The sequence below is a fragment of the Sylvia atricapilla genome, chromosome 12 (assembly GCF_009819655.1).
Source record: "Sylvia atricapilla isolate bSylAtr1 chromosome 12, bSylAtr1.pri, whole genome shotgun sequence".
Taxonomy (NCBI): domain Eukaryota; kingdom Metazoa; phylum Chordata; class Aves; order Passeriformes; family Sylviidae; genus Sylvia; species Sylvia atricapilla.
In genome coordinates, this window is record NC_089151.1 from 4,712,359 (window position 1) to 4,728,499 (window position 16,141).

Sequence of the window (16,141 nt, forward strand, 5' to 3'; positions counted from 1 at the left end):
GGAGACTCTTGGCTTTGTGTGGATCTTCTCCTGCCCCACAGCTTTGCAGGACCTGCCTGGATTTTATCTGCATCCCAATGCTTTGTCCCTGCTGTCCCACTGAGTTCAGCTCCTCCAGCTCTCCCACTAATCTGGGGACCAGAGAAAAACATAGGTCATAAACAAGCCAGATCCTGGGATAATTTCTTCTGATCTTCTTGCAACTTGTGTTGGTCCACACCATAAGAAGCTTCTCTTTCTTTTACAACCACATTTCATTTTCTCATAGGATGGGAGGGCCTCATGTGCTATAAAGAACTATTTGCACCCCTGCAGCAAGCCCATGTAAGTGAATTTGACTCTGGGAAGACAGAGGTTTCAGAAGCTTGCTGTGTCTCTAAGAAATATATTTTGAACATGCAGAATAGCAGCTTTTATTAAATCTAAACTGCTAGTTCTAGAAAGCTGCACATGCTGCATAACAAGTGAAAAAGGTTTAGTGAGTTATTGTGTTTTTAAAAGGCTTAGCAGGAAAATATTAGCACATACAAATAACCAGGACCACTTCAGTGATGACTTTTTCTTTTTTTTTTTTTGATTATTTTTTTCTTTTTTTTCTTTTTTTTTTTTTTTTTTTTTTTTTTTTTTATTTTATTTTTTTACTTTGGGAATACATGCTGTAATGTGGGGGGAAAAAATCTGAATAATTCTAGTTCACAGTGCTTGATTTTTTTTTTATTTAATTGTAATCCACTAATACAATTTGCTTAATTATAAGTGCATAGTTGTAATGCTTCCAAGATCTGTACATAAAGGAACATCAGGGATCTTCTCAAAGGGCAAAGTGGTCACATTTGAGTAATTTCTCCTCCTAGAAATCTTAGCCGTTAGGTATGTGATTAAGATTCATCATTTCTCCTTATATCAATATAATTAGTATCACTGCAAACACATCCTCAGTGGAACAGATATGTTTCAGAAAAATAATTCTGTGCATGTGTTTGGGTTCAGCCATAATAATTAACGTGTAATAACACCCAGAGTAGAGTCTGATGAGAGGAACATGTATTCCCAACCGTCTGCTGCTGAGTGTGAGCAAACAAAATGCTCAGGAGATGCTTTCAGTCCAAAGAAATGCTGCTCTTTGGTTATGTCACCGAGAAAACAGGAGCTGTGCAAAGTCTGAGGCAACACAGAATTGTCGCTAACATTTCTTATCATCAGTTTTAAGTCATAAATAACCTGTCCTCAAGTACTCACACGGTGAGTTTGCACAAGTGTGGGATGGCCTGACTGCCACATGAGAGGGTGTTGTGGATGTGAGAGCAAAAAGAACAGGCTTATGGCTTAACTGGAGAAACTCAGAACAGGGTATCTTTGGGTTTTTGGCTATTACATTCCCAAAATAATATAGTATTCATTTAAGAGACAGATATGATTTTCCCCAGGTGGCAGCACCAAGTAATAAAGACAAACACATACAGCTCCATCATTCTGCCCAGCTACACTGGGTGTGTTTAGAAAAGCTTTTAAGAGATGAAAAGAGCAGGGAATGGGCTGAGTCTGCTTCCCACTAAGCACAAACAGAGGGGCAAGGATCTGATTGAGCCAGGCAGGAATTATTTGTACCCAACCTAAAAAGAAATGCAGGAATAGGTTTGAAAATCCATTTATTTTCCAGATTCATGCTAGTATGTTCTGCCTTACACTGGTGTAGATGGAAGGAGAAAGATTAACCTTTGGATGCTTGTCAGAAAGAAAGGGAAGAATTGCCTGTAATGCCACTGAATTGAATTGTAATTCAGGCAGTGAGTTAGAACAGAGACAACCTGCTCGTATTGACAGGCACCAATTTCTTGTCTAGTGTTATATTGAATTTCTCTTTCAGTGTTTTCTCTATTTCTTCATCTGCCAGGATTCTGATTTCCACAAGATCCATGTTGTCCCTATAATTGTACTTTATCTCAGTGAGTTTCCACCCCACCAGTGCCCGGATGCCGTCGGCGGTCTGCAGGCTGCAGATGGACTTGGTCACAAAGAGAGAGTCAGGTGCTGTCTGCAGGTGGGCATTGCAGCCCCTGAACTCCTCAATGTCTCGTGGCTGAAGGGTGAAGAGATAAATCCGACGGCAAACTTCATATTCCACATTTTGGGGAGTCGAGGAGCTTGGGTTGAGAACCCACTGCTTCCTTTTCACCTTCTCAAGGTACCAGGTCCCACTCTCCTCCTGAAAACGAAAGACTCCAGGAGTCTGAGGCTGATCTGTCCCTGAAATCAGCTCCATTGGCTGCCACAGCTGGTAGGCCATCCCAAACCCCCCATCCACAATGTAGGATTTGCCATCAAGCTCCACTCGTAGCAGCAGATGATCGATTTCATCTGGATAGGCGTCAAGCTCTGCCACATAAACTTTTGCTCCCAGAAGGGTGACATCATAGCCAAGGGTTTTCAGGACCCAAGACAGAAGGTAGTTGTTTTCCATGCACCAGCCCCCACGTTTCTTCCTCACTATCTTGTTGTAGGTCGCTTCTAGGTTCAGCTCAATGCTTTCTCCACAGTGAATGCTGAGGTTTTCAAAAGGGACAGCTTGGATGTGGTGCAGGAATATCTCTGACATGGTAGCCAGGTCTGGCTTATTGTAAGAGCCCCGGTAAGAAATTCTCGCAAAATACTCCTTGATGTCCATGCTGCCTCTGAGAGAAGGTGGGAAAAAATAATAGGCAGTGTCAGAAGTGGTGGAAGGCTCTTCCCCATCCCTTATAATGGGGTGCTCGGAAAAGGAGCAGGATTTGACTAACGTCTGTATCAAAGCCAGCTGAGTAATAGTGCTGAGAGAAGCCAATGGGGCACTGCTGATGAGCACAAATGTTATTTTTATTTGCCTCTTTTACAGCTGTGACGAGAGGCTCCAGCTGTGCTAAGCACATTTCAGCAGAGTTCCTGCCCAGCAAAGCTACAAATCTCTGTAGGAAGGAACAAAAGCAGTAGCAGCGATGTTTCCCTGCTAGAAATTATAGGAACTGAGACTCTCCAGATCTGAACTGCTTTGCTCGTGGTTTGACTCAGCAAAGCAGAAGCAGAAAACAAACCCTCCCACTCTTGCAGTGTGATCCAGAGCCTCTTCTGCAACCAAATCTGAAGCAAATCTGTCCTGCCATGGTGTTTCATTCATTATTTAGGCAGCCAGGCACGAGCTGGTCTCACCTGCTCCTGCTCCCTGTGCTGGTGATAACAGATGTCACCTGGAGTGCAGAAGGCTTTTTTAGGGCAGGAAAGGCTGTGGGAGGTTTTTTGCTGCATCTGCTGAGAGCTGCCTCCCCACAGCACAGCTTAGCACCCCGGTCCTGCTAATCACAGCCCTTCTCCAGCAACAGGAGGAAACCAAGGTTTGGGCCTAAACCACAAAGTTTAAAGGCCTCATTTTCTGAGTCATTTTTGGGGATGCAGTTGCTCCTTCTGCTCATGGTCTTCCCACTGGTGGGTGGCTGCCCGTGGGTGAGGGAGCAGGCATTGCCCTTCTCTGGGATGGCAGAGGGCTCAGTGCAAGGCTATTTCACAAACACAGGGGTGGAAAGCAGCTTGAGCCCTCCCAGCCCTTGATGGAAGCAATGGGATTTTGATGGAGCCAAGTTCTTTTGTTATTTCTCCCCAGGCACTGCTAAATTTCAGACATCTGTAAGTATGGAGCAATGTTGTTCCCATTATTGACCCAAGAGGTCCAAAAATGCTCTCAAGTTCCTGTATGCAACTCCCAAAGTAAAATCAAAAGAAAAATATCCAACTGTTCAACAGGATTATATTCCCTGTCTGATGAAAAATGCCATACCCAAAATTATATGGTACTTCTGATAAGGTACTTTCAGTACATAAACAAAACAATGAAAATGAAAAATTCCCATCTGGTGTAGTATCCTGGCAGAAGCAGAGGGTGCCATGGTTTGGGTCCCCACATAACCTTGAGGATAGAGGCTTTACAGAACTCTGACTATTGTATCATGGACACCACATGTCTCAAAATCCAAGCAGGCCTGAATTATCCACGATGGGGTTAAGAGCACCAGAATCAGGAGGTTCTCTTTGTTCAGCTTTTGGCTGTTCCCAGGATTCTCCCAGAACTACAGTTCTATTCATTTCTGAAAACTTGGCACAAGCTTAGTTCTTGTCGTGTGAATTTTAAACCAGCATCACCAGCACTGAGATGTTTCTCCCTTTTTCTCCCTTCCTTTCCCTCCACCACAGCAAGCAGAACATGTGCAGTAACTTTTTTACTTACAGGGAAAATATTGGTGTGGGTTTGTCTGTCTGTCCATCTCTTGAGAGCGTCTACAGGGCTGTTTTAATGGGGGTTGCTGAAATGAGGCAGATGGCACAAATGCCTGAGTTGCTTGAGGCTCTCAACTGAGTAAATAAACCAGCGTATCTACAACACCGAGCAGCTGATTCCCTGCTCTGCCCTTACACCATTTCTGCTGTGTTTTGTCCCCAGGCACATTTAACTTCCTGGTTAGAGAGCACTCAGCTACCAAGATCTGTGGGTTAAGAAAAAGGCTTACCTGGAAAATCAAATGCCAGTGTACCTCCGGGGTTTGGGGGTGGTTCTAGGCTAAAGCAAGTGACGTGGCTGGCTGTCGTCTACTTAGCACAGACAGGGTTTGAGGACTGCTGCTCTCCAGCTGCTCTTCAGGGAAATGTCCTTTCCTTCAACTTGCTTTTACCCGCCTCTGTCAGATTGCGAAAGCTGGGAGAGAAAAAAAAAAAAAAAAAAAAAGAAAGAGAAGGAAAAAACCACCCCGAAGGGTGGAGCATGAGAGCTGGAGTGAGCCAGCAAAGCCAGCAGCAGTGTAAACCTGGCTGTTGTTAGAGCAGAGGCTGCTTCACATTTTCACTTGTTTGATGCTGTTATAAATGCCTATTATAAAGTTGGCTTTTTGCAAGGTGTGTGCTATATGATTAATATCTTTGTGGTAAGGATATAAGTTTTTATTTCTGCTGTTAGTAAAGAAAATTAGGCAAAGTGGTAGTAGTGATAGAGTATGCTTAAACTGTCTGTTTGGCTGGGATAACATCCAGTGAACATGTAAAGAAGACCCTGCCATTGATACACCAACTATCAGCATCTCCCATCCGAAGAAAGCACAGACCAAGGCCCAATCTGGAGGTGATGATGAAGACACAGCCCAGAAACACACGTGCTCTAAAAAGGCAGACCCAAGGAGGGGCCATGCAAAACAGTCCCTGGAATATGGAAACTAGTTTATGGAAAAATAGGAATATTCAACAGATTGATACAATAGAAAGGGTGTTTAAAGAAAGTCTCTGAAATAGCAGGGTGTGGACTCGGCTGAATGCCAAGTCACCTGGCCAGCTGTACTTTGCATTTTTTATCTCCTAATTGTCTTATCTTTTATTAAACCTATTCCTTATAATTGACATAAAAGTGAATCTCATTTTTCACAATGCTGTCTGCAGGGGCGTGCTCAGGCTGTCACCAAAATGTTTTTGTTTCAGTAGTTGCTGGATGTACTCAGGTGATGTGTTTTTTTCCTCCCAGTCATTAGATTACTATTTGTTTGGAAACGTGGGGAAGGAAAGCTTGTGTGTGTGCAGTCCAAGAAGGTTTTTGTGCTGTTTCTGAAGAACAGCAAGATTTCAGCACAGTGACCTGCACCTGCAACCTGCTTACCCCAGTCTGCAGCACAGGAGGTTCAGTGCTGCCTGTGCCTCCTCTGCTCTGTGTGATTTCCATGTGGTTTTTATTACAGCAAATTTCACAGAATATAAAAAAGCACTGAGCCAGCAGTGTGCCTTTGGTCTTTGCCCACAGGAATCACCTGCAGATGTTGTTGATGGTGAAGATGCCCTTGGCACAGTGATGATTACGAGGTATTAACATATAGGTAGCTCCATCCTCTCAAAGTATTTAATGTTGCTTTTGTATCTCCCAAATTTGCTTCCATTTTGTCAAGTCTCATTCATTCATTCATTCCCTGACATTTACAGGATCTTCCCCATTAGCTCCCCAACAGTAGTTCCAGTCCTTCACATTTAGTGTCAATGCCAAGTTCCATTCAAACACTGATTTATTAGGATAATTAGCAGAGATAATAAATCAGATGCAACTAAGATGTCTGTGATAGCCCATTACACAGCTCCACTCCCATATCAAAATTTGCCTCTTTATCATCCCATCAGTGGCCCGTGTGTGACCTCACAAGAGAAAACCCATGCCCAAGCCACAAGATGCTGAAGGGAAAGGAGAACCTGCCCTCATCAGGCTGATCTGGGCAGATCCAAATCAGTACAAAGAGAAAGTTCATACTCCTGTCTGGATCTTGCTGATCTTCTCTTCCCACAGACACTTATTTTGACAGGGAGAAGCCAAAAGTCAAGCAGGCAGATCCCAGTCCTGATGGAAACCATCCTGAAATTCCATGGACCCATCTCTGTACAACATGAGGAGAGCCATCCATGCTCCTTGTCCAGCGTTATTTGGGACCAGAGAGGGTGCCAGAACTGAACACTTGCCATGTTCCCTTATGTGAACTGGCTCAGGGTCAGTTCCAGAGAATTTTGAGGTCCTTTTTAAATGGTGTTTTCTGGCCCAGAAGGAGCAAAACCTGGTACTTTGATGCTCAGCTTTTCTCAACTCCTCTCCCTAAAACCTGATACTGAGCATTTTCTTCCATGTCTTTCAAATTCTCGTCCCAGCTCACTACCCTGCATCAACTCTCCTTTTTCTTCATGCACATTTTACAGCCAAGCCATTGGCACCATAAGCTCCCACCCTCCCCAGCACAGGGCAAAGCTCAGCCAGGGAGTGCCAAAGGTAAGGGAAGGCTGATCCTGAGCCCCAAGCCTTGCTGGAGTCTGTTCAGTGCCCTGCCAGAGCATCAGGGCTAATTCCAGTGGGGCAATAAACTGCAAACCCAGCGGTGGGTAATGGCCACAACGTGCCCTCAGCTGTCCCCAAGAGCCACAAAGGGCAGAGCCCAGCTGGGATGGGGACCAGCACCACGGGGTGAGTGTGCAAACAGGAATGTCCTCAGAAAGGACACTGCTGTCCACCTGAAGCACCATTTCCCAACCTTGGCAGGAGCTGGAGCTGGCTGGGATTTTTTCAGAAGATCCTCAATGTAATTGCACTCACTTTTATATAAATTTAAACTGCTGACAGCGTTAAATTTAATACTGAAATCCTTCTCTCATCCTAACTCTCCTGAGAGACCTCATCAAAGATGGTTTGCAACAGTCTCTGTCACTGCCAGGCCCAGGAATGGCTGGGTATTCCAACCTGTGCACCACATGCAAAAAAAAAATACTGTTTCAGTATTTTCTAAGAGGAAAATATTCTCGAATAATGAAAAGGTGAAATGACCAAAGGAGACTTACATGTGTATGAATTCAAGGGGCCAATAAGAGTTTGCTCAGCCTCTGAAAGTCCTTTGGTGAGATATATATATATATTTCTAAACTCTAAAGAAAAAAGTCTTTGCAAATATGTCCAAATGCAGCAGCAGTCACCATTTATGAGCCATGAAACTACCAAGCCTCATCCTCAGCAGGGTTAAATTGTCCTCATTCCACCAGAAGCATGTGGCAATGCTGCTTCCACTCACCTGGCTCTGGGTCTGCTCCTCAAAAAAGCTCCTCTCAAACCAAATTGCTGTTTCAGTGCAAAAACCCTCATGGGCTTCAGTGGGAATCTGGATCAGTCATAGTTCAGGCAATCAGCCTGGAAACATGCAAAACAGGAACAATTACACGAGTTCTGTCATTCCCATTACTCAGGATTTATATATATATATATATATTTTGGAGATAGGTGGGAAGGAAACCTTTTATCTCGGTGAAGAGTGTTACAGTGACAGCAAAGGGGGAAAAAAAGCAACTGTGTCTTTGGAAAACACATTTTCATTACAATGTGCTAACACACATCACAGAAATAATATATGTTTGTGATGACAAAGTATTCCCACCACTCCACTGCTGGATTTGGTGTACAAGTGGGGAAAAGAAAGGAGAGATTCTCTGGATTAAAAATGCTCTCCCAGAGCATTTTTACTTACCTTTACTGGGATTTTATTGGCTTTCTGCCCGGCAATGTGCTCGGGGGGACACACTGGTGTGACTCCCAAGTGGCACTGCAGGGACTTGTGCACATTAAATACCTTTTTCACAGGCTTTTTCTGCCTGCCCTGTATGTTTACAGCTGGTATGAACAGCACAAAGCAATGTGCACCATGTAGAGGTTTCAAGAATCATCCCTTTTCCCAAAAAAAGAGATCCACACCTGCTGTGATGCCCACACATCACCTATAATAATATAACTTATTTTTTCCTAGCAAAGAGCAGTTTGATCCTTGATCATACAAACTAGTGAATGGCCTTTGCTGTGAGATGATGAACCTGATTAATTTGACATCATCCCTGGGCATTTTCATCCCATAAGATAAAAAGCAACTAATTTCCTTGCAGTGATCATGGTATTTCCTTTTCCTCATCACACCGTTGCAAATTGATGCTACACCCAGGGCAGTGTCTCCTCACAGGCAGATGCTGAGGATTCTGTCATGATGGAAGATTGCCCTCCACCTTCCAAACCCTTATTTAATAGGAGCTGTGGTGTGAAATTCTGGTCAAATAATCCTTGAAAAGTAACCACCTGCTTTTTTAAGCATCCGGAGGCACATCTCTTCTGCTCCTCTATTTAAAATAAATAGAGCTGTCGTGGAGAAAAGCCTGTGGTTCAGCCACGTCCCTCTGAGACCAAACCAAGCACTAGATTTGTCAATTCACACTAATGCTATTTTTAATTGCTTTCTCAGCAGTTGTGCTGGGACCTGCCCAGCTGCACCTTGTGTTGCAGTGCAGCCCCTGCCATCCCCTGGGCCACACAAACAGACTCAAACATGATGCTGACAAATACATTGTTGTCTCTGGGGCTGGAGGCTGACACCCTGAACCTGGGGTGGTGAAATGGAATAAAGTGCCTTCAAGTCAAGATAGCTTTGTGCTAAAATAGCCGAGCTCTGTAAACCCTTTGGGAAATTTCCAAGATGCAGCAGGACTCAGCAGCCAGCCAGGCCAGCAAAGCAGCTGCAATGTCCTTTTTCCTCATTTTCCAGCTTTCATGAGTGGCACCAGGTGCTCTCCAGCTCTGCAGGGAAGATGGGGGGAGCAGGTCTGTAAATCCTTCAGCAAATGAAACCCTTCCCTTTCATCCTCCATGAAAGCACCAAGCAACCTCACCAAATCATCTGTCTTTTGCCAGGTCCTTACCCAATTTACAATCATTTCTCCAGTTCCTGTCTATGTCAGCACAGCTAGTGACTTTCCAGGCAGTATTGTATCAAAACCTTTACTGAAATGCAGCTCCCGAAGTCCCACTACACATTTCTTCCTCCTAGAAAATCTCATACCTAATCATAGAAACTCAGTAGTTAATTTGTGCTACCATTTCTAATAAACTCCCATCCTGTGGCTGCTGCTCACAACAGTCAGAGGCAGCCATAGCATCTGATGTGCCTGAATCTGTCTCTCCCCTTGCACATCTATCTGAGGGATATTCTCCAGCGGCATCCAAAATCAGACAGTGAGAATGTATATTCTGCTTTCAGCTAATAATTGAGAGACTAAACCTGCCTGGCTGCTGGGGGCTCAAGGGAAGGGCTTGGAAATTGGCTGAGAGCTTCCTTCTCAACTTTTGTCAAAGCAGCTCCTGAATGTTTCATCGTATGAAAATTCGCCTGCATATTTATGTGGCCACAAAGATTCCTGGGTTAAAGCTGCAAAATCAATTCACCCACTGCATCAGCTCTGCATCCCCACTGTAACTCAACCTGGCTGGCAGGGTTTTCATCACTCTGCACAATGAACACTTAAATAGGCAATGTCCTGCCCCATCCTCCTTGGAGAAAGATCTTCTTTTAATCCTTTGCTCATTAAAGTGCCATTAATGGGGCTCAGCCCCAGCAGGGTGCTTGGGCAGGACAGCAGAATTGAACTGAGCCTGGCCAAGTGGGCATGACTGTGGCCAGATTGCCTGACTGATACCACCAAAAGAAAAATCCCCCTTTTTTTTTTCTAAACTGCCATCAATCAGTCAGTAACCTGGAGTGGAAAACACTCCATCAACATCACAAAACCAGTTAGCTCCTACTGCTGCCAAGCACAAACCCAAGTCCTGCTTTGGTTCAAGATGCAAACCCGAATTGTAGCTCTGCTGCCCAGCTGGCATTCCCTCTTTGTTTGCCTTTTCCCTGGGTGTCTGCCTGGCGCTGAGGCTGAGCTGCTGCCACACCACATATTCCAGCCACGGAATAGGGTTCATTTTGCTTTCCCCTCCCTGGGGACCAGCTCGTACTTTCAAAGCTGCACATCATTTTATTAGTTCTATTCCCAGTCTCCAAAACGCCAAGTTTCTTTTCTATGAATGTGCTGCAATTTAGTACCATCAGCAAACTCTGCTGAAGCAGGGAGAAATGCAGAGCCAGGGAAGATCCCTGCAGAAATCATCCCCCAGCTCTTGTGCAGCTGCAGCACTTTGCTCTCTGTCAGCCCTGCAGTGCTTTAATTCACATAACCTACCCTCACTTGGAGCCCATCTCTTTCCCTGGCTTCTAATTTTTTGTTTAAGTGTTTAAAATGCTGATTTTTTAAAAATATATGTTTATTGTTTCTACTGGTAGCACCCTTGTGAAACATTAGTGATCACTAGATGTCACTGTGATTTTATTCTGTCTCCAGCCCAAGTGAACCATCATGATCCCTGGGCTCTAGAGAGCTTGCTGTAAAATCCTGCTGAAGAATTTTTTAGTGATCAGAAAATTACCCAGCTGCTGTCCTGACAGAGGGTTCCCTGGGCTGGGAGGGGAGAACCAGCTTTGGCTGAGTTTTTTGGGGCAGTTGTTGGCCCTGATGTGTGAATAATGCAAAAAATAAGGCAACTTTGGGGCCAAACACCCACACACGTGTGTGTACACGTGTCATGCGTGGCTGTCCACACGGTTTCTGCTCAACATGTGAAAGTCCTGTTAATTTTCTGTGAGTTATTGAATCCCTCTGGTGTGTGCAGCCCTGCAGAGCCCTGGCTGTGTGTGGGTCCCTGGGGCCTGGACATCTGTAAGGCTCTTCTGCCCCTTTCCCTAGCTTTAATGACCAAAAGTACTTAAAATTTTGTTGGTTTTCCTTAATAATCACCTCACTTCTCCCTCAAACACAGAGCTCAGGTTCCCTCACCATCGTTGAAGCACTCTCATCTCCTTTCTTTCCATGCAATCATCCCATTCCTACTGTAACTTCAGTTAAAACCACAGCTTTTAAAACTCAGAAAGCTCTACAGAAGCATCTTGCCTCTTTTCCTTATCTTAAAAGATGTTACAGAATACATTTCTTCAAGGCCAATGCAAATCCACACTCCCCTATTTCCTAAACTGTTGATTTCTCCATTGTACTCAGCCTTTGGGATATGGCAATTTAAATATTATAGACCACACTCCTGCATGGGCACATGGGATTTAGTGTTTTTTGTTTTGTTTTTGTGTTTTGTTTTCTTTTTTTAATTGGAAAAAAATCCACTGCTAAAAATCATTTGCCTGCTTAAAAATCATTTGTCTCCATCTGATGACATTATCCAGATCAGCAGAATGAGACTTCGCTCTGCACTTCAGTCTCACTGGGGAATGTGCCAAAATCAGATCTTTCAACAAAACTCAGTTCCCGGGTGTGCAGCACCGGCAGCTGAGCCCGAGGAACCAAAGCTCTTTGCTGGCATCTTTTGGTGAGCAGGGAGAAAGGACCAAGGGCCACGGCAGTGTCCATGTGGCCTGGGACAGAGTGGCAGAGCCTGGGCACATCCAGGAGAGCTTCAGAGCCAGGAAAATGAATTTTCTGTTCCAGGGAGTCAGGATGGTAGGAGAGCTGCTGGGGTGGGAGGTGTGCTGGGTAGAAGCCAGCTGAGATTTCTGTAACAACTTCTTGCCCTTTGAACTCCTCCACATTGAATTTGTAACCTTCTGCCAGGGTGACAACAGGATTTTAAAGGCTCCTGGGTGCTGCCTCTTCTACAAGCCAGGGGTGGGCTGCCTGGGCAGGGGGTGATGCCACAAATAAAGGCACCTTCTGGCTTGCTGCTTTCACCCAAATTACACGGCCTGTCCACCTCTGGTAATCCCAACATCTTGGCTGCTCTAATATAACCTCTAATATGCTCTAATAACCTGGTATCAACACCATCTCAGTTCTGATGAGCCATTCAGGACTCATTAAAAAAGCCTAAATGAGCAATAATGCTTCTGGACAAGCATTTTATTTTTCTCTGGAACCACCAGAAGAGATTTGTTGGTCAGGATGACAAACACCTTTTGTCTTCTCTGTCAGCCACAGCCTAAAAAGTCCTAAATTTCCTTTGGGTACTGTTAATTAGTTGAAGAGAGACAGTTCCCTTCTTTAGAAACTCTCCTCCACATCTCCACACAATCACATTTTTTCTGATGAGTAACAGCAACAGACAAATTCAAAGTAAAGGGACTATTAAAAGTTTTGCCACTGAATTTAGGCAAACATTAGAGATTATGCTGCTTAATTCACCCTGACTGGCACTTTATGCAAGTGGCCCTGAATGAAATTATAGTACCCACAATCAGATCTCACTTATCAACATGACTCAGAACCTCATTACATGATTACAACCACATCTCTGTTAGATTAGTGCCCGGCAGACCTTGTTAATTGGAGACTCATTAGCCCTGGGAAAAAGCTGATGCAGAGCCGCTGTTGGTTTACCTGGGGCAGGAGGAGTGGGTTTGGGGCATGGTGGATGCAGCACCTGGGCTTTGCACACATCTCCTGTCACACTCAGGGTCCTGGGGGTCGATGCCTCTGGTGGATCCCTCTGCCAGGAACAGCACTGGAAGGTCTTTCCTCGAGATAACTGGTAAAAAAATGTAAGGAGGGCCAGAGAAAACAAAGCATGTAAGTAATGAAAATAACATCTTGAATCTGCTTTCAAATATAGAGCAGGCTCCTCTTGAGGAATTGCATGCACTTTCTTACTTGTTTTGAAGGACCATAGATTACCTGGAACCTGATTGTGCATACATAAAATGCATTGGAACAGTTCAATTACAGGTGTGACAGCTTTAAGCCCTATTTAAATACAGGCAACTCCCTAAACATAGAGTGTCTCTCCAGGTTATTGACTGACTTCAAAAAATTCAACTCAATCAGGAGCCCCTTCAACAAAAGCCAGAATAAACCACTGTCAGTCCGAAGTGAGGGATTGCATGTTAAGAGTTAGCACACATTTCATTTCATCAGTTGGGAAACAGATTAATATTGCATGGAAAACAGTTCAAAACAAGACTGAAGTTCTGTAGAACACCCTTACATAAACATTACTGTAAATCACATTTTTGAACAGATTTCATCTTTGTTTACCCAAAAATACCCCAGAAGACAAACTTGAACAATACAGGGCTCTGAATTCATAGCAGAGATTAGTTAAAGCAGATGGTGAGTCTGTGTGGATGTGCTCCATCAGAGAAAACGTGGCTATAATTGGATTTATTTTAATTCACTCCCATTTTGACTACAGGGGAAATACAGGTGGAGTCCCTGCTGCAGACAAGCCCCGAGGTTAGGACTTCCAGGGAGCTTTGCTCTCAACTCCATTTTGAAAATTGGGCTTGAATGCAAAAATAACACTAGGTGTTTATAAACGAAAGTGAAGCCCCAGTCTTAAAACATTCATTCATGGTCAGACCTCGCCTCCATAATTCACTCTGACTGGCACTTTATGGAAATGGCCTTGAGTGAAGAAGTCCCCACGCAGAGCTCTGAGTTATGGAAGTGTTTTGTGCAGCCCGGGCTGACACTGCTGCAGGACTCTGTGCTGCTCCCCTGCCCTGGGCTCAGTTCTCACTTGGTTTGCAGCAGGGGAAGGAGCAGATTCCCCTGGGGAGGGTCCATCCTGCAGCACAGAGCCAGGGGAAGGCAGGCAAGAGCCTCCTCCTGCCACATCACAGAATGTGCTGCGTTCCCCTCTCTGCACCCTGCTGCCTTCAGGGATTTCCTTTCTGCCTCTTTATCTGAATACATGGTTCTTGGATTCTCATGTGGCTTATCTGCTGCCTCAATGGTACCCAACCATCATTTTTAACCTGGGTTCCTGGTTGCTTTTTCCTCCTAGAAGGGTACTGGTGGTCTGAGCCCTGACTCCTCTGAGGATTCGTGCTGTTGTTGGAAGCACTGCAGCACGAAAGGGGAAGGGGTTCATTTCCCTCTGTGCCGAGCTGTAATGGGTGTAAATATATCCCATAATTACAGGCATATTGCTGTGCAAACACATAATAATTGCAGCTCTCGTTTCCTGATGAATTATACATGACAGGCCACCCCATATCCCTAGCTGGACACGTGTTGTGTTGACTGGCCGTGCTGAAACCTGTCATCAGGAGCCTCAGTTTCCCTCATAATTTCTCTCTTTCAAAGTGCCTCAGCCACCCATGAGTGCAGGACACGTGCAAGTTTCTTCCCAGCTGCCCACAGCAACCCAGAGCCAGTCCAGCTGGATGGCCACGTGGAGATGTGGGACTGCAGGGGCAGATGGTGCGTGGGAAGGGATGAACTGCCTGGCCATGTGCACCTCTGGTGGTTTTTATTTCGTTGAAATTGGGTCCGTGTGTGTGTGTGTGTGTGTGTGTGTGTGTGTGCTGATTCTGTGTTTGAATCTGAGCAGTCCTGGCTGGGTGAGGCAGTGCCCAGCTCCTGCCAGGCTGTGGCTGCCTGCTGAGGCGTGGAGAGCACACCAGCAGCAACACACTGCTGCCAGCCTTGTCCCTGGCTCAGGCACTCTGAAATTACTGCTGATTTGTTCCAGCAGAACCCAAACACAATTTCAGTCATTCATCACGAAATCAAAGCCTGTTTCCCCATCCCAGCACAGAGCAATGGGAAAAGACCAAGCTTGCATCTGTGCTCAGCCTTAATGAGGGTAACCTTTCCCCGAGGCTGCCCTGGGGGAAACAGCTGCCACCAGCCCTGCAGCACACAGATGTTGCTTCCTTCCTGCAGTTGTTTCTTTCAAGCCTTTCCTCAGCCACACTTACCCACGACTTGCTGATGCACACTGGCAGTGCTCTTGCAGGCTGCCCAAACTGCGTGGCCAAACTCAAATCACATCAATGTTCCTCGTCTGAGCACCAGTTTTACTTGGCATGAGACCAGCCTGTGTTCTAGCATCCGCCCAAAATCTTCCAGCTTTACTCCTTTTGGATTAGCTAATTAACGCATCGGGCCACGTTGTGTTCCCTGCAAATTGGCTTTTCAAAATATTTCTGTAATTGGCCCAAATTTCTCTCACCAGGCATCTGCAAACCGATCTTGCTGTGATATGTTTGAGCACACGGCCAGGCAGTGGGAGCTCAGGGACTGTTCTAAAGGAAAGCAGGATGGATTTGTGGTACTTTGGTGACATCACCCATCCCTGGTGTCTCTAAAGCATCACAGGTGCTGGGTATGACCAGGAAGGTGGGACAGGACTGCTTAGATTGCTGCACAGATCAAAGTAATTCCAGCAATATCCTCCTTGAGCAAGATGGGAAGGTCTCTAAATTCAGGTTGTGGGAGCCTGGAAGGTTCATTTCCATATTTGTTCTGTGCACAGCCTGCTGAAATGCCCCGAGCAGAGTCACTCTCACCTCTGATGCCTCAGAGAAGCCCCAGCAGCCACTAGATGTCACCAGGATTTTACTTCCTTGGCAGTCTGTGCCAGCCGGGACCGTAAGAAAATAAGTGGAAAATAAATAATCATTAATAATAAAAAAATGTCCACCTGTTGCAGTGAACACTGAGTGCAGACAAGAGGGAAGTGACCCAGAATTCTGCTTTTCTGTCTTCTCTGGGAGAATTTAGACAGAGCACCTGTAAGCATGGATCTGGCTTTTGTCTTTTTATGGCAGGAGGAGTGTTTGATATCTTAGAAATCGATTTCTCCAGCCAGGCATCAGGCTAAACCTTAATGCACTTAGAGAAGCTCTGTTTAATTATCCAACCATTTTATCTGTAAAATTCTTCCCCCTGTTTGGTATTCCTGCCTGGAAAGAAGCGGGAGAGCAGCACCACCTGGGCATTACAGTGGACAAGGGAAGATTTGGGGATGAGA

The 16,141-nt window shown here is 45.1% G+C and overlaps 1 protein-coding gene across 1 annotated transcript; it reads right to left on the minus strand.

Annotated features, from left to right (window-relative positions):
* Positions 1 to 692: 692 nt before the first annotated feature.
* LOC136366470 (arylamine N-acetyltransferase, pineal gland isozyme NAT-3-like) lies at positions 693 to 4,877 on the minus strand. The gene is made up of 2 exons (XM_066327538.1): positions 4,533 to 4,877; positions 693 to 2,672 (listed from the first exon to the last, which is right to left on the minus strand). Exon 2 carries the CDS (start codon positions 2,663 to 2,665, stop codon positions 1,793 to 1,795), a length of 873 nt encoding a protein of 290 aa, XP_066183635.1. The 5' UTR covers positions 2,666 to 2,672; positions 4,533 to 4,877; the 3' UTR covers positions 693 to 1,792.
* Positions 4,878 to 16,141: the final 11,264 nt, after the last annotated feature.